General features: G+C 44.5%; 1 protein-coding gene across 1 annotated transcript in view; it reads left to right on the forward strand.

The window, feature by feature from the left end:
* Positions 1 to 408: 408 nt before the first annotated feature.
* The window catches only part of Irs1 (insulin receptor substrate 1), a 61,916-nt gene continuing 43,961 nt past the window's right edge, over positions 409 to 18,363 (forward strand). The window contains exon 1 of the mRNA XM_076865643.2: positions 409 to 4,676. Within this exon, the coding sequence (XP_076721758.1) occupies positions 927 to 4,655 (3,729 nt within the window). The 5' untranslated portion in view covers positions 409 to 926 and the 3' untranslated portion in view covers positions 4,656 to 4,676. The remainder of the gene's footprint in view (positions 4,677 to 18,363) is intronic.

Here is an 18,363-nt window from a genome sequence, read left to right on the forward strand (position 1 = left end):
TCCGAGGAGGAGGAGGAGGGAGGGAGAAGTAACTGCAGCGGCAGTGCCTCCCGGGGAACAGGCGTCTTCCCCAATCCTTCCCAAACCTCCCCCTCTGCCTCCCTCCCTAGTCCCCTCCCCTCCTCCCTTGCCGACTGGAGCGAGGGGCAGGGATGAGCTTGTCCCTCTGGACCGTCTCCGGCTCCCGCGTCTGCCCAGTAGCGTTTCGCGTGGAAAAGCCACTTTCCCCGCCCGCCGAGATGGGCTCGAATGAGGGCTGCGGAGGACGCGTCCGCGGGCGGCGGCAGCAGCAGCAGCAACAGCCGCAGCGCCGCGGTCTCTGCGATTGAGCTGGTATTTGGGCGGCTGGTGGCGGCGGGGACGGTTGGGGGGGTGGGAGGAGGCAAAGGAGGAGGCGAAGGAGGAGGAGGGAGAACCCCGTGCAACGTTGGGACTTGGCAGCCCGCCTCCCCCTGCCCAAGGATATTTAATTTGCCTCGCGAATCGCTACTTCCAGAGAGGAACTCAGGAGGGAAGGCGTGCGCGCCTGCAGGGGCACCACAGGGACCCGCTGGCCGCGGCTGCCTTCCTGCGCGGGACTTAAGCTGAGGCGGCTAGAGATGCATCTTAGCTCCTTCCTGGCTGCAGTGGTTGAGGGGACACTTGGCTTTCGGGAAGATCGTGGCCGCTTTCACCCCGGACGCATTGCCTCCCCTCTGGGCATAAACCGCCCATAAACTCCAGTCGGCTCTCTTCCTTGGCGCAGCCACTGCGTCCTTCTTTGCTACCCCTCCCCACTGCAGGGGGCGGCGTGGATTTAGGAGTCGGGGTTTCTTCAGCCTTCAGCCTTGTTTGCATGTGCAGGGCTGCGGTGAGGAGCCTCCGCCCCCCAACTAGTTGTTTTTCGGCGCCTCCTTTTGCTCAGCGGCTGTGGCGGTGGCGGCAGCATGGCGAGTCCTCCAGATACCGAAGGTTTCTCGGACGTGCGCAAGGTGGGCTACCTGCGCAAGCCCAAGAGCATGCACAAGCGCTTCTTCGTGCTGCGGGCGGCCAGCGAGGCCGGGGGCCCCGCGCGCTTGGAGTACTACGAGAACGAGAAGAAGTGGAGGCACAAGTCGAGCGCCCCCAAACGCTCGATCCCCCTCGAGAGCTGCTTCAACATCAACAAACGTGCTGACTCCAAGAACAAGCACCTGGTGGCTCTCTATACCCGGGACGAGCACTTTGCCATTGCTGCGGACAGTGAGGCTGAGCAAGACAGCTGGTACCAGGCTCTCCTGCAGCTGCACAACCGTGCCAAAAGCCACCACCACGAAGGGGCCTCAGCCCCTGGAGCAGGAGGCAGTGGTAGCTGCAGTGGCAGCTTGGGCCTCGGCGAGGCTGGAGAGGACTTGAGCTATGGAGATGGGCCCCCAGGACCTGCGTTTAAGGAGGTCTGGCAGGTGATCTTGAAGCCCAAGGGCCTGGGTCAGACAAAGAACCTGATTGGCATCTACCGCCTCTGCCTGACCAGCAAGACCATTAGCTTTGTGAAGCTGAACTCAGAGGCAGCGGCTGTGGTGCTACAGCTAATGAACATCAGACGCTGCGGCCACTCTGAAAACTTCTTTTTCATTGAGGTGGGCCGTTCTGCTGTGACAGGGCCTGGGGAGTTCTGGATGCAGGTGGATGACTCGGTGGTGGCCCAGAACATGCATGAGACTATCTTGGAGGCCATGCGGGCCATGAGTGATGAGTTTCGCCCTCGAAGCAAGAGCCAGTCCTCATCCAACTGCTCCAACCCCATCAGTGTCCCCTTGCGCAGGCACCATCTCAACAACCCCCCGCCCAGCCAGGTGGGGTTGACCCGCAGATCACGCACTGAGAGCATCACTGCCACCTCCCCTGCCAGTATGGTAGGTGGGAAGCCAGGATCCTTCCGTGTGCGCGCCTCCAGCGATGGTGAAGGCACCATGTCCCGCCCAGCCTCTGTGGATGGCAGCCCTGTGAGTCCTAGCACCAACAGAACCCACGCCCACAGGCATCGGGGCAGCTCCCGGCTGCACCCGCCTCTCAACCACAGTCGCTCTATCCCCATGCCTTCTTCTCGCTGCTCGCCTTCGGCAACCAGCCCAGTTAGTCTATCCTCCAGCAGCACCAGTGGCCATGGTTCCACTTCGGACTGTCTGTTTCCAAGGCGTTCTAGTGCTTCCGTGTCTGGTTCCCCCAGTGATGGCGGTTTCATCTCTTCGGATGAGTATGGCTCTAGCCCCTGCGACTTCCGAAGTTCCTTCCGCAGTGTCACTCCAGATTCCTTGGGCCACACCCCGCCAGCCCGAGGCGAGGAGGAGCTGAGCAATTATATATGCATGGGTGGAAAGGGGGCCTCCACTCTAACAGCTCCCAATGGTCATTACATTTTGTCCCGAGGTGGTAATGGCCACCGGTACATCCCAGGAGCTGGCTTGGGCACCAGCCCAGCGTTGTTGACTGGGGATGAAGCTGCCAGTGCTGCTGATCTGGATAATAGGTTCCGGAAGAGAACCCACTCTGCAGGGACATCCCCTACCATTTCCCACCAGAAGACCCCATCCCAGTCCTCAGTGGCTTCCATTGAGGAGTATACAGAGATGATGCCTGCCTATCCACCAGGAGGTGGCAGTGGAGGCCGACTGCCTGGCTACAGGCACTCTGCCTTCGTGCCCACCCATTCCTACCCTGAGGAGGGTCTAGAGATGCATGCCTTGGAGCACCGCAGCAGCCACCATCGCCCAGATAGTTCCACCCTCCACACTGATGATGGATACATGCCCATGTCCCCAGGGGTGGCCCCAGTGCCCAATAGCCGGAAGGGCAGTGGGGATTATATGCCCATGAGCCCCAAGAGCGTGTCTGCCCCGCAGCAGATCATCAACCCCATCAGACGTCATCCCCAGAGAGTGGACCCCAATGGCTACATGATGATGTCCCCCAGTGGCAGCTGCTCCCCTGACATTGGAGGTGGGTCCAGCAGCAGCAGCAGCATCAGTGCCGCCCCTTCTGGCAGTAGCTATGGGAAGCTATGGACAAATGGGGTCAGTGGGCACCACTCTCATGCCCTGTCTCACCCCAAGCCCCCTGTGGAGAGTGGGGGTGGCAAGCTCTTGCCTTGTACAAGTGATTACATGAACATGTCACCAGTGGGGGACTCCAACACCAGCAGCCCCTCTGACTGCTACTATGGCCCTGAGGATCCCCAGCACAAGCCAGTCCTTTCCTACTATTCATTGCCAAGGTCTTTTAAGCACACCCAGCGCCCTGGGGAGCCAGAGGAGGGTGCCCGGCACCAGCATCTCCGCCTCTCCTCTAGCTCTGGTCGCCTTCTCTACACTGCAACTGCAGAAGATTCTTCTTCCTCCACCAGCAGCGACAGCCTGGGTGGGGGTTACTGTGGGGCTAGGCCAGAGCCTGGCCTCCCACATCCCCACCATCATGTCTTGCAGCCCCATTTGCCTCGAAAAGTGGACACAGCTGCTCAGACCAACAGCCGCCTGGCTCGGCCCACAAGGCTATCTTTGGGGGATCCCAAGGCCAGCACCTTGCCTCGGGCTCGAGAACAGCAACAGCAGCAGCCCCTACTGCACCCTCCGGAGCCAAAAAGCCCAGGGGAATATGTGAATATTGAATTTGGGAATGACCAGCCTGGCTACTTATCTGGCCCTATGACTTCCCGCAGCTCACCTTCTGTTCGGTGTCCATCCCAGCTCCAGCCAGCTCCCAGAGAGGATGAGACTGGCACTGAGGAGTACATGAACATGGACTTGGGGCCAGGCCGGAGGGCAACCTGGCAGGAGAGCAGTGGGGGGGAGATGGGCAGAGTGGGCCCTGCACCTCCAGGAACTACTAGCATTTGCAGGCCTACCCGGGCAGTGCCCAGCAGCCGGGGTGACTACATGACCATGCAGATGGGTTGTCCCCGTCAGAGCTACGTGGACACCTCACCAGTTGCCCCTGTCAGCTATGCTGACATGCGGACAGGCATTGCTGCAGAGGAGGTGAAACTGCCCAGGGCCTCAGCGGCTGCTCCTCCTTCAGCCTCCACAGCCTCTTCTTCCCCTGCTGCACCTCAAGGAGCAACTGAGCTTCCTGCCCACTCTTCCCTTTTGGGGGGCCCACAGGGACCTGGGGGCATTAGCGCCTTCACCCGGGTAAACCTCAGTCCCAACCGCAACCAGAGTGCCAAAGTGATCCGTGCAGATCCACAAGGGTGCCGGAGGAGGCATAGCTCAGAGACCTTCTCCTCAACACCTACTGCTTCCCGGGGGACCAACATGGTGCCCTTTGGAGGAGGGGCTGCAGTAGGGGGCAGTGGCGGTGGTGGCAGCAACAGCAGTGAGGATGTCAAACGCCACAGCTCTGCTTCCTTTGAGAATGTCTGGCTGAGACCTGGGGAGCTCGGTGGAGCCCCCAAGGAGGTGGCCCAAGGGTGTGGAGCTGCTGGGGGTTTGGAGAATGGTCTTAACTACATAGACCTGGATTTGGTCAAGGACTTCAAACAGCGCCCTCAGGAGCGCCCCCCTCAACCGCAGCCTCCCCCACCTCCACCCCCTCATCAGCCCCTGGGCAGTAGTGAGAGCAGCTCCACCAGCCGCTCCAGCGAGGATTTAAGCACCTATGCCAGCATCAGTTTCCAGAAGCAGCCAGAGGACCGCCAGTAGCTCAACTGGACGTCACAGCAGGTGCGTCTCATGGTGTCAGATTCAGAAGACAAAACTGCTTTTAATCTTGTGCTAGATTTCTGTTCTTTGCCTCTGCTCCTTGTGCTCCTTCCCGCTGCTCCCATAGGGAGAATGCACTTAACTGAGAATTGGTGGGTGGGTCAGGACATATGGATGCTCACCTCACAATGACTGTTGGCAGATAATCAACTGTGTGAGCAGCCACAGGAGGGCTTTTTCATTTGAGAATTCCCAAGTGAAATAACATACTGTAGTATTTTAAAAATTCATATGCTATAATACCAGTTCTGAGGTTTGTGAAGTTCATATATGAGAAACTTTATCTTTCTATTGAAGTTTTCTTTTGACCGTTTATTAAGGTCAGCCCTCATTGGGACAATTCTACAAAAATACTTGTTCACACAGAAGCTCAGCTCTTCACTAAAGATAGTTCTCAGAGCTCTGAAGGGTGATCTTACTGAGTTGCTGTGTGCACTTTTGTTCTGTGATTTCACAATACCAAAGCAACATAAACAGCAACAGGAAGCATCAATTTTTATTCATGTTGTCCTAAAAAGACTCAGGAGTAAAAGCACTTTAGTCATACATATTCAGAGAGAAGTACTTATCTGCCTATGATCTCTTGAGAAGGTGATTATGGGTGACATTTTCTTTTTGTTCCTGTACCAGGAGTCGTGAAATATTTTTCACACAACCACCCATCTCACAGGCATGGCCGCTTTTATACAGGATATGCAATAAACTGCATGCGCCTGGGACCCATTATGAGTTAAGAGTTATGGAAGTTCATCCCTGCATGTCTGCCTAGCAGTTGTCTCTTCTTGCGCGGAACCTTCACATTTATCACTTGGGGGCTACTGTACATCCTCTGTAAAATTACTTAACATTTTTATGGTGAAAAGAAGATACATTAGGTCTGGGAAAAGGAAGTTGTTTTGTTTTGGTTTGCACTGAATGTAAGGGCTAAACTGTGTACTTTTTGCTCTTAGAATATTTGTTTTTTCAGTTCAAGAGTAGATGCCTCAGAAATGTTGAAAGTTGGCTTTAAGTCTTCTGTGGCTAAGGCTGTATTGAAAATGAAAAACATTTGTAATAGGAAATTAGCCTGCCCTTCATTCTGTGAATCTATTTTCTGGTGGTCATAATTGTGGGTAGAAGAGAGGAGTATAGTTTGCAAATAATGTGATGAGTTGGCAAAGCAGAAGTTTCAGCATTTGGAAACACTTTATTCTGACAAAATGATTATCTTGTGAATTTTATAAATGCTTACAGAATGAGCTTTTAAAAGCATTTATTCTTCTTAATAGGTATCTGTTCACAAAAGTTAATTTGTGCTTTGGGGTTCCTATCACTAGTATTTGTGAATTATGTGGTCCCCTTCTTCATTCTGTGTCCCAACACCTAACCCATATCATTCTCTGTTTTATAGAAGATACAGGTATTTGAATGTTTAAACTAAGAATTTAGGTGTTATGTTATGAAAAGCATTTATTTGATCAGTACTTATTTCAGCACTTTTTTCAACATTTACTAAAGAGAGATTTAGTTGTCAGTGTAAAAATTTTGATTATTTCAAATGATGTTTTTGGGTACCAGAATCCCTATAACATTTTAACCATTCCTATTGAAAAGTGCCTCATTTATATAATGAGAACTTACCCAGAACCTAAATTTTGATTTTAAAGCAGATGAAAGAAAAGACTAAGGAACAGTGTTTTTCTCACCCATTTTCTTAATTTGTATAGGTTTCTTTTATAGAATAGAATAAATAATGTTTGTCCTGAACAAACAAACCATATAGAATTTTCATTTTTAAAAAGCTTTTTAAAATAAAATCCTCTTTATGTGGCAGATACACTAAAAAACAAAACCAAAAATAAATAACAAAACAACCTCCCAGTCTTCTATTTTTGACTTTCTTAGGGAAAATATAATATTCTAGAATAATCATATATTTTGTTTTGGTTTGCACTGAATGTAGGGGCTAAACTGTGGACCCTGCTTTAACTGCACCATGCCAGAAAAATTCTACAGTCTATGTTTTTAAGATACAAACGTGTTTTTTAAGTGGGGCACCAAATACTACCAGCTACATCCACATCCTCCATCCTGTTTGCTGCCTTTGCCCTGTTGAGTTTAAAGATGTTATTGATAGTTAATTGTCATCTGAACCGAGCAGACCTATCAAAGGCAAACAGCTTCTGATCAGAATGCCCATGTTAGTTTGAGAAAACTGTTTTTCTAACTTCCTCTGCAATTGCTCTATTTGCCTTTTTCCCATTTCTCAGGTAAAAGTGCAGCATAATGAAGAGAATGGGGTTGAGATGAGGGCGGGCACTTTCTCCTGGCAACCTCTTGTAAACATCTCGGTTTGTCTCCTATTTCTCAGTGTCCATTAAAGGAGAACGTCTGTGCAGCCTTTAGCTCAGGTGCTCAGGACTTGTATCCAACAACCTTTTCTTGCTTCTCTGTCATCTGTCACTCCCCCCAACTTAATTCTGACCTGCTAGGTGGTTTCCAGCACTACTCCCCTCCCATTTCCTTTGTTTCCCACCTCTTATTTCTTATTGCTAGCATTGCCCTTGTTTTTCTCCTTTTCAGAATTTCGCTGTACAGTACTAGTGGCCTGCTCTCTGCAGGGGGTAAATTGAGATCTCAAGGAGGGCAAACAGGACTTCTCAGCCTTAGGATAGCATCAGCCCTGCAACTTTCCAACAGCATTTCCCTCAGATTTGTCTTTTGGTTTTAAAACTGCAACTGGCCAGATAAAGCAGGCTTTCTCAAGACCTGGGCCAGACCTCTGAGGTTCAGTTTTTGCTTTTCGTCATCCTTTTAAGCTCCTTCCCCCTTAAAAAAAGAATTTCGCCATTTCTCTTCCTTTCACTGTTTTTCCTTTCCATGACTTCAAGGATTCCGGACCTCCATGACTACCTCCTCAGGTCTCGCTCTCTCTCCCCTCTTCTCTTTGCTGTGTGGCCTTCAGAGGCAGAGCAAACCCTCTCAGTACTGGCACTTTCCTTTTTCTTGGGTCACCTCTGCTTCCTGCATTCCTCCTTTTTTTATTTGGCACTTGGCCTCCAGTTTTGCCAGGGTCGGGGAAGATGCGTCGAGGCCACCCTCCAGCCTTCCGCCTCTGCCTGTCTCTGGGTCTGGGGGCTGCAGGGCCCCTTCCTAGGCAGCTTGGTAGGCGGTGGCAGGCTCACCCCCCGCCCCTCCCGTGCCAGAGCAGCGGCTGGCCCTGGGCGGGGCGGGGTGGCCGGGGGTGCTGATTGGCCTCCACCATAGCCAATGCACGCGAGAGATGGTCGAACTGTGGGCGGGAGGGGGCGTGGCCTGTGCGAGGTGCAGAGCCGAGGGGCCAGCGGGGGCTTTGGTCAGCGACAGCCAGGGACGACTCCTCCCTGAGCCCTGTCTCCCCTCTCCCTCCATCCCTTCCTCTAGCGCTTGCAGTGCTCAGCCAAATATTCACCCCCCCCCCCCCACACACACAGAGGATGTTATGCGCTCAGCCTTATTTGTTCATCTAGAGCAGAATCCTAAGAATGAAAAAGTCCCAGCAGCCTGCTGACAGAGGCCGGAAACACACACTTCCTCTTATTTTTAATTGAGAAAAATTCAGGCCGTGACCATGTGACATGCCCCATTTTGTTTCCCTCCTCTCTTTACTATGGTTTACTACAACACCCGTTCCTTCATCTTCCTGCCTTGAAATCTGCAAGCAGGAGTGCACTACAGCACGTGGTTGAGGAATCTGGGGTTGGCTCAGGAGGCTCAAAGTTATATCTTTTACTAAAAGGAGCTGGAAGGAAATAGGAGCTCGGTGGCTGGTATAGTTTGGGGAATTTTCAGAGAAGAACTCCTTTGGCCTGAAAGCACCCCAGCTTTCATAGACCCTTTATTGAGCACCTGCTCTTGCAAAGCACCTGAGATACAGCAGACCAAGAAAACCCCATCCTCCTAGGCTGTGAGTATACTGGGAGCGAAATAAAAACCTAGATTACAGCTTGATCATGAGAATCTTGAGATTCATTGAAAGGGCTCAGTAGGCGGTTCCTTAGCAAGGTTTGAAGGAAATGCTGCCTGTTTTTAAACAGATTACTTTTTGGTCTGTGGTACCCAGCAGGGCAGCTGGGTGAACTGATCCTGAAAGCTTGCTAGATATGTTTTGCCCCCTCCCAGAACAAAACTTTGTGAGGTGTATTGTTTTATAAGATGCAAAATATGTTCAGATTTACCTGTCCTAAATAAAGAAAATAAGAAAGAGACATGCTGGGGAAGTATTTCCCCCTTCCCCCTCCCTCCCTCTCAAATAAACATTTCTCATCAGCCAGCATCCCTTTTCCTGAGTCATAAGCCCCAAAGGCAGTGTTTTTGCTGAGGTGCCAATTGAAACAGCAAGGTGAAAATGTACCTAAGAAGGACTGCCCCCTTGTGAGTGACCCAATATGACTTTGGAACAGGGGTGTGTGTGTGTGTGTGAGAGAGAGAGAGAGAGAGAAAATTTTCTCTCTTGTTCCAGATACTTTAGTTATCTAACAATCTTATTAGTTTTGGCCATTGTTTAGGTAGCTTTTTACATTAAAAAAAATCCATAAAAACTCCATGTGTTGTGATCATTTATCTTGGTGCTTCCTAAATAAATACTATTTCCAATATTGCTTATAGGAAGGCACTTGGGATCCAAAAGGGATTTATTTTTATTTTTTTTTATCAAAATTCCTGGAAAATAGCTTTTCATTATCTTGAATGATGCAATGGAAAAAGCAGTTCCTGAGAGCCAGAGATCTTGGGTTCTAACACAGTCTCCGCCTTTTGCTAGCCCGGTGACCTTGAGCAAGGCCTTTAATTTCCCTGAACTGATTTCCTCATCAGTAACTTGAGAAATTTGTTCTCAGTTATTTTAACCTCCTTTGCAGCTCTAAACATAGGAATGTTTTGAAAAAAGTGATATTCTTTAATGGGTCAGTTGTAATGAGGATTCTTTCTGAAGAGGCTGTTTATGGGGTTATAATAAAATATATTGGAATATACTGTTCTAGTCCTTGCATCAGACACGATGGGCACACAGGAACAAGGAAGGAAAATATTCTTTGACTGATTTTAACCTTTCTTGTTTGAGGGCTTATTTTCCAGGTTTTTATAGAACTGAAGTCAAACCCACCTAATTATATCATTCTAAATTTTTGGAACCCTTTCTAGACTGGATTAGGTTCCCCTCACCCTTTAAAAATACACCAGTGTGAGAGAGTGCTAGTCCCTACCTAGTTCCTGCTTTCTCAGTTCAACTGTCTGAAGCCTCTGGCCCCACAGTATCAGTCAAGCTTTAGTCAGTGCATGTCTGTGACGTTATTTTAGATGTTCATTCTGTTGGGAATCACCCTTCTTCTGGGTAGCTTGTTTATGGATAGTGCTTCTCATTTTGTACCATCAGAATTCTCCAGTGATATATCCACTTAAGTGAATGGAAAGGAAATCTGAGAAGCCAGTTGGGGACTAGGGGAAGTCTTCCATAATTTTTTGTGTAGTTTGAGTTTCCTCTGTTAGGTGTGTGAAACAGCTCAATGCTTCTCTTGCAGACAAAATTAGTGTTGTCTAGTTTTCTTACGTGCTCTAGGATTTTTGATTGGCTAATTGAGCTATGTGTACTCTGCTTGACTGCCCCAGTGTTTTCTTGGCCTTTGAGTTGCCAATATATTCAGAAGATCCCACCCTCTTTCCTCCTTCTGGGGCTCCATAAATCATCGGAATAGGCTGCAGACTTTTTCATTCAGAACTCCACTCACTTGGTCTTTTCCCATCCTCCTCCTATAGTGGGATTTCTTAGCTGAATAGTGTATAAATGGCTTCTTTTATTTTGATGGGTTGGTAATTTCGTATAATGGAAAACTTCACAATTTTAAGGTTTTTGTTTTGTTTTGTTTTCATGAAAGCTGTGTGCTCTATTATTTCCTCATTTTAGAGAGTTACTGGAAATCGTATTCAAGGAAAATAGCTTGCGAATTTGGTTTGAAGTCAGTTTCATACTAAAGATTCTGTGACTTTTTCATACTAATACCTTTTGTTTTTGTCTTTAAAAGAGATGCCCTTTTATATTTATAATTATGTACTTGGTTTATTATTTCCTTATGAGTCTGTAGCTATGTGGCAGATTTTAAAAACTCTTTTCAAAATGTTATTATTGAAACATGTTGAGAAGTTATAATCATATTGAGTTTTAACTTAATAGAATTAATTTTCATGTTAGTTTGTTATAGTAATATTATACTAACTTCATACTAATATGAAATAGTTTTAACAAAAATTATTGTAGGGCTTTTTTAAATGATAGGATCACCTACTGGCTTCTTGTTGTAGTAATATTAATGAAAATAACAGTATCTTGCCCAATCTTAATTCACAGAAAACAGGGGAAGATAGATAAATATAAGGTACTGTCATCAATGGTACAAGGAACATTTTCCATTTTAATAATATTCTTGCTGTAGGCTTTGCTATAATCTATTTGTCAAAATAAATTTGGTTGAATAAATGTCATTTGTGCTTCTTCCATGAGTCAGTGATCTTTGAAATAATAGGGCTTTTTAAAAATGATGTTTTTGTTGAGAAGTGCCCTCGTTTCTTTTTTGACCCTGGCCTGCCTTTTCATTCCTGATGGCAGTAAGTGGAATACTTAGGTCACACTGCAATTTTTGTCCTAGCTGTCTTGAAGCAGAGGAAATTTTGTAGTTTTCATACCTAACCTGAATGCTTTATTGTGTAAACTGAGTTGCTTTCTTCCTTTCCCTTTTGCTATTCCATGCTTTCTTATTTTTTAACTGTACATTACATGTGCGTGATCCCCTTCCTTTTTATATTTTTTTCTCCTTGACCAAAAAATACTTTAATGCAAGTTCTTTGATCCTCCCTGACATATTTAGGTCATGTTGCTTGAACAGTATCATTTAACATTGAGAACTTGATAGTTATGTTTGCTGAAGTGATCTAAGAGGAGAGGCATTATTTTTATTTTTTCAAATGTATGTAGTGTGGCAAAAAAATCATGTTTTGTACAGAAAGTCATAAATCTTGCTTTTAAGAAGGATATGATCTAAGCAAAACAGGCAAAATGTTAAAATAGCACAACATTAAAAATTAGAGCTGTTAGGTGCTGACCACTGGAATATTCAGTAATTACCATGTAGTCAACTGACATTCATCTGATCTTCTCTAATAATCACTTCCTTGTTTATGTTAAAATTATTTGGAGGGCCATCTAATACAAAAAATATTCATATTTACGCTTGACGTTTAGGTGTTGTAGTAATTAGAAGATCTCTACCAATTCCAATGCTGGAGAGGTCACCCACCTCCCCACCGCACTGTAAATTATCTGCCTGTGGCTAGACAGGTCCCAAACCACTGTTCCTTCTTCTTCTCTCCTTCCTTATGTTCCAGATATTACATATTTTGTTGAAGGAAGATGAGGGTAGATACATAGAAATGGAGGAAAAAAAATAGAAGTGAGGAAAGATAAGCAAAGTGGTTACTACATTTCTTATGGAACAACTTATTTGAGGGAAAAAACAGGATTCAGAAAAAGTAATCCACAAAAATTGGCATTTTTCATTAACTTATAAGACAGACATGCCAAGCTACCTCAGACCTTTAGGCTTTTTAAAATTATCCTCACCGTGACAAAAATAGTTGAAACTCTCATTTGGGTGAATGGCCCATTTGCAGGTGTTAAGCCAACAAACATAATATTCACAAGAATGGAGGGAAAGGTATCTTTGTTTGGGATCTTTAGTGAGGGGAAGTGGCCTGAAGAAGGGTCCAGATATTAGATGCACAGGGCCTGAATGTGGACTTGTGGGGTGGGTGTTAGGAAATGTGAGGTAAGGGTGGGGATACAAAGGAAGTTTTTTCTTCTTTTCAGTGTTTTTTCTTTTTTTTTGTTTTGGAACCAGAGATTGAACCCGGGGTACTTAACCACTGAGCCACATCCCTAACCTTTTTGAGACAGGGTCTCACTGAGTTGCTTAGGGTCTCCCTAAGTAGCTGAGACTGGCTTTGAACTTGTGATCCTCCTGCCTCGGCATCCAGAGCCGTTGGGATTACAGGCGTACACTTCCAGCCTGGCTCTATTTCAATGATAGGAAGTCATATTTGTTTTTAAGTTTATAGTATTTTCTTTGAGAAACACAAAGAAAACATGATTTATACCATCAAGACTTCTAATAGCTTCTGGGTCTGTTCACACTCTTCTTTCTTTCTCTCCCTTCCTTTCTCCCTCCTTCCCTGTCTTTTTTCATGAATAGGCAGTCCACACACATGCTCTAAGTTTAAAGTGATCTTTTTTAAAGGTGTAGGGTCAGAAGTAAGGCTCCCTCCATTTCTTGTCCCTCGGTCTCCCTTCTCATGGACCACCTTTATTGCTACTTTTTTATTCATCTTTCTAGAGATAGACTACTCCTAAAATTTGAAGCTTAGTAACAGAAGCTTGGTTAAATGCCCAACTGCTCAAAGTCTTCTATGTGAGAATATGCCCAGATCCCAAAGTTTGGCTCTGAAGGAACATAACAGACTCCTGTTTTTTGTTTTTTTGTTTTGTTTTGTTTTGTTTTTGTTAAAAGGAAAAAGAAAAAATATCCTTTTGAGACCTCTTTTGAATCCTCAGGTTCAGAAAGTGGCTAGTGAGGGATCTGGCATAACCTAGTAAAGGGGGAAAAGCATTCGCTAAGAAATGGTCTCCTTTTTCAACACTGAAACATATGTGTAAATTAAGAAGGGAAAAGGTGTCTGCAATTTCAAACACTAACATTTAAAGTCTTGATTTTCTTCTCTTGTTCCTTTCATGGTGGTACTCATGTATCTCCCCACCTCAAGACAGAATGACAATGAGTTGTTGGTATGATGTAGCAGTAGTAGTGGTAGGGTTAAATATAAAGTTAAGGATTCTTTTCAAGACTTTCTAATCACCAGGATCTCATAAGAAGATAAAAAACTTAAAAGACTTGATTTTTTTTTATTAGAATAAGTCTTTTGCTTTTTCAAATTCTGGGAACAGTTTATTTTAGACATAAGATTGCATGCAAATAATAAAAGAAATTGCTTTATGCTCGTGATCTTTTACTCATTTTCTCCAAATTTATTAACACCATGGAGGAGTGGAATTTAGAGCATCTGGCTGGTCTCCTAAGAAGGGTGTGTGTATTGCTGAGATAACTTCTACTTTGAACCAAAGAGGAACTTATCATGAATGACAGATGCTCTGCTTTTTCCCCCTGATTGTGGCCCAGAAAGTCTATGAACAGAATGAGGTTGTTTGAAACTTGTAAGATGTTATGATAACAGATAACATTTAATCTGAGTTATCAGTTTGGTCATTTTGGGTGACTTGCCAATAACAATATGCTCCTAGCAATAGTATTGATTTTCTTCTTGTCATCTGGAGTAAGGAGAAATGAAATCCATCAACATGAAGGAACTTTTAAAAAGAGTTTTATATATGAAATTATCTAGTTTCTTAGATGTATGTATCATTTAGCCTTTGAAGTGTAACAAACCACTCCCAAACTAAATGCTTTAAAACAGCAATCATTTATTAGATGAATTTTCTAGGCTGCTGATTTGGCTGGGCTCAGCCAGGTGGTTCTTCTGCTTGTCTCACCAGGGTAAATGCATGTGGTTACATTGTGCTGGGGGATCTGCTGGGGGCTGGTTGTTGAGAATACCCTTTCTCACCTGTCTGGGGTGGGGAGGATGCTGCTGCTGTCAGTTTGTGCTTGCTATTGATTGGACCATGTGTCCCAATCAATACCAAGGGGTAAAAAATACATAATACTTCTTGAGAGCAGTCATGTTCTTCTGAATTACCATATTATATAAAGGTACCTATAAGTGCAAATACTTTTGCCATCATGAACATTTATCCATTACATGTTGAACATTTAGAATAAAATTAGTGTTAAGATATTATAATGTTTAGCTCTAATTCTGGATGAAATATGAGCCATTTCCTTCATGGTAGGACAGAATTCATTTTTCCATCTTCACTTTTCTTTGAAAATCACAAATGCTTGTCTTCCCTTCCATAAATCTCTTCCAAGTTTATACCTTGAGCCAGGCAATGGAGACTGACATAGGCATGTTCCTTTCTTTGTGATACTTTACAAGGAACAAAGAATAGACATGTGAATATAGAAGTATACTACAAAATGTGATATGAAGAAGAAGAAGGGAAGGGTAGAGTAATGGGAACTACTTTAAACGTTGGGGCAGGAAATAACTTGAGAGAATAGCAAATATTATAGTCCTAACATTCAGGTGTGTGAAGGGTAAACAAATAATGTTATATCCCATATTCTGTTGGCCAAGCGCAGATTTATGTCTTGAGGTGGCATCTCTTTAAGAGTTAGATTTTCAGCTTAAAAATGCCTCTTGCTGGATGAGTGTAGGCTGAAAGTTAATCTCAAAAAAAAAAAAAAAAAAAAAAAAGACTTCTGAAGTTTCTAGTAGCAGAGGCTTTTGCCTGTATTTTTAGTGGCGTTGGTGGTTGGTGAAAAGATTTATGCTGTTTGTGTTAGATTCCTACTGTGACTTAGACTAGAGGATTACACTTCCTAACACCCCTTGAGTGGCTCACATCAGACCTGAGCTCAAACATGGGAACCCAGAGCTCGTGAACATCTTCCTACTTATAAACTAGCTGAGCCAGAGGAGAACTACTGGGAGAAGCAGATTTTTTGTGGGGAGAGGTAGAGGGAAAGGGCCGTGTCCACAACTTTCAAACTGTTGGAAAGAGAGCTTTTGCCACCTGAGCACAAACCCAAACGTAGATAGCACAGAATTGCTGTTGATTGGACAGAAAACTTAAATGGTTTGCAAAGTCACGCTAAAAGCAAAGGCTTGCTTTTCCTTCACTCTGCCTGGAACTCCCATCAGCCAGTATTTACATTCTTCTTTTACCAGAAACTCAAATGCCTTAAATATTCTTGAGGTTACAGAACAAAACCAAATGGGACACTGTATAAAGTATGTTGTGGTGGTGGGGGTGGGGGCAGAGCCTTGTTGAGCTTGGTATTTATATTGTGATCTTGGCAGCTCCCACCCACCCCCCAGAAACCCCCCTCACTTGCCTGTCTGCCCTCCCTTCCCAATTCCAGCACACTCTTTGAACCACAGCTAAACAATAACTTCCTTTCAAAGCTGATCCCATTCCCTCTGGTTAGATTAAGGAATATAAATATTCCATTTTTAAAATAATGGGTAATGAACCATTTTTAAAAGATATTTCCACTGCTTGAGTACCCTGGAAATCATGAGAGTATAATTAAAACTTTCCCTTTTGCCCTAAACTTTCCCCATGTGAGAGAGAGGAAGGGAGGGAGAGAAAGAAGGAAAGGAAGGAAAGAGTGTGTTTGTGTTCGGGGGTGGGGAGTAAGGTTCAGGGTGGAAACTGCAGTCCAATAAAAAGGTTACATTCCTAAAGCTAGGTCTTTAATAATATTTTGCAGCCTGAGCCTTTGGTCCCTCACAAGTCCCTACAAGGGACGACTTAGGAAAGTGTGCGGGCTTGTTGTTTCTCGGGCCTTTGAACTGGGTGAAGAATGTGTCTCAAGATGGAAAGATGAATGACTGGCGCTTTTAGCCTCCAGCCTGAAACTCGCTAGAGGAATGTCATTGTGTCTTCAAAGCCAGCTTCCCACCACGCTGTGTTAGATGGGCTCTTGGAAATCGTCTTTGCATTATCAAGTGCACAACAAAAACCCATGCCACCCAATTCGATCTAATTCACTGGCTCTTTTTAGGTGGATTTTTAATTAATGTGTTTCTTCTCTGAGAATAGAGCCCCATTCCATCGCTCCCTCTCCACCCCTACTGATAGAACTTACTGTTACTTGCTAGATGGGAAACTTCAGGCTTTTTTTGGGGGTGTGGAGGGGAGCGTGGGGAATCTTATTTTTTTAAATTATGGCAGAAGGTATTTAGGGGGAGATCTTTGCTCTAAATAGTTCCCAATGAATGAATTTCTAGCATTTTGTAACAAACAAACAAAAACCAAAAATACATTTAGATTAGAAAACATCAGAAGTATTTTATTTGCTGTGTTAGACTATACCTAGCTCCTGCCTCTGTTTCAGAAACTTTAACCCTTCCTGAGGGAGAATGGGAATACCTGTCCTTGTAGTTATTGGTCCCGAGCACTCTTTTCCACTAAAACTTAGGAGCTATGTGAGGGTAGGCTCAGTGTTCATTTCATGTTGCTCACAGAACCCTCCTGAATTGAAAACATGTTTATCAGCCCTTCTGGGAAGAATCCTTGAACCAGGGAAGAGGATGGCTTTAGGAAATCTCAAAAACAACAATGTGGATGTTTTGAGTACCCCAAAACATTTCACTCATCAAATATTTTAAAAGCTAAATTCAGCTTTAGTAGTGTTGAATGTATTTTAAATAGGAAAAAAAAAAAAAAAGTTACAAGAGCCCTTGTAATCTGGTATGGATATGAAAACTTGGGTAAAATTAATTACAACTGTATCATTCCCAAGTCTGAAATTGCAGTGTATTTTAAAGTCTTGGATACTTCCTCTGTTCCCCCAAACCATTCTTTTGAAGATTGACAGAAACTTTGCTTTGTTTTGACAAGATTTATTTCTCTGCCTCCAACAGTAGCTCAGCAACTTTATTCTATTAATATAGTTCCTCTGATGTTAATTGTAGCTTACTGATCTAGGTCACAGCATAGCATTTGCACTGAGGTTTAAGATATCAAAAGCAATGAGAAAATTATTTGAAAAATAGCTATTATATCACAGTTACCTTTATTTTTAGAAAGAGGCCAGTTATTAAGTTTGTGATTCATAAACCCCTTCTAATATGTCCCTTTGCCTCATTCCCTTTCTTCCTCTTGGAATTGCTGCTAACTAGTCCCTCTACTAAAATATATGGGTAAGGTTTGGGAACAGGAATTAAATTTTAGTGAGATTATTTAGCATGCATGGCAGTTGTGAGCTGCTCTGCTGAAATGTTAGGTTGGTCCAGGATTTGAGACTTGTCCCCCTGTATCTCCCAGTGTTTGTTTCCACACTTGAATGAGACTCATCTAGCGTGGCGACCAAAAGAATAGAACGTGTATCCTAAACTAGTTTGTCAGCTGTTATAACAATTCTTTTAAAATATTATTTGACATTTCAAGTATTGAGATAAAATTTAGTATCCAAGCAATTTGACATATAGCAAAAACATTTGTTATCTTTTAATAGAAAATTCCTAACTGCCCAAGTTCTGTAGTACAAATTCATTCTATTATATTTTAAGCACGGCTTCAGTTTTATTGGCTCTTCACAGTCAGTTGACATTTATGCTAGTTTCTAAAGCTTGAAAATATTTTCCAACAGGTATGCATCTGGCATTAAGCTGGGCAGTTTCTCTCTGTTATCTTGGTAGATGTGGTTTGAATTCTTAATGGAGGGAGTCCGGCATTTGGTAGGTACTGTTTGTCATCTCTAGATAGTGAAAGAATGGACACTGGACCATGTGTTTTTAAAGCACAGTTTTGGAAACACACCAGCACCTCATTCACTGTAAGCCAGAATCATATTCATTGAGGAGGGCAGAGTTTTTCTTAATGACATTACTGTTGCCTGATACTTGGTGGGTACTAAATATGTGGTTTACTTATATCTTTCCATTCATTGAATAATTA

The sequence above is a fragment of the Callospermophilus lateralis genome, chromosome 9 (genome assembly GCF_048772815.1).
Source record: "Callospermophilus lateralis isolate mCalLat2 chromosome 9, mCalLat2.hap1, whole genome shotgun sequence".
Classification (NCBI taxonomy): Eukaryota; Metazoa; Chordata; class Mammalia; order Rodentia; family Sciuridae; genus Callospermophilus; species Callospermophilus lateralis.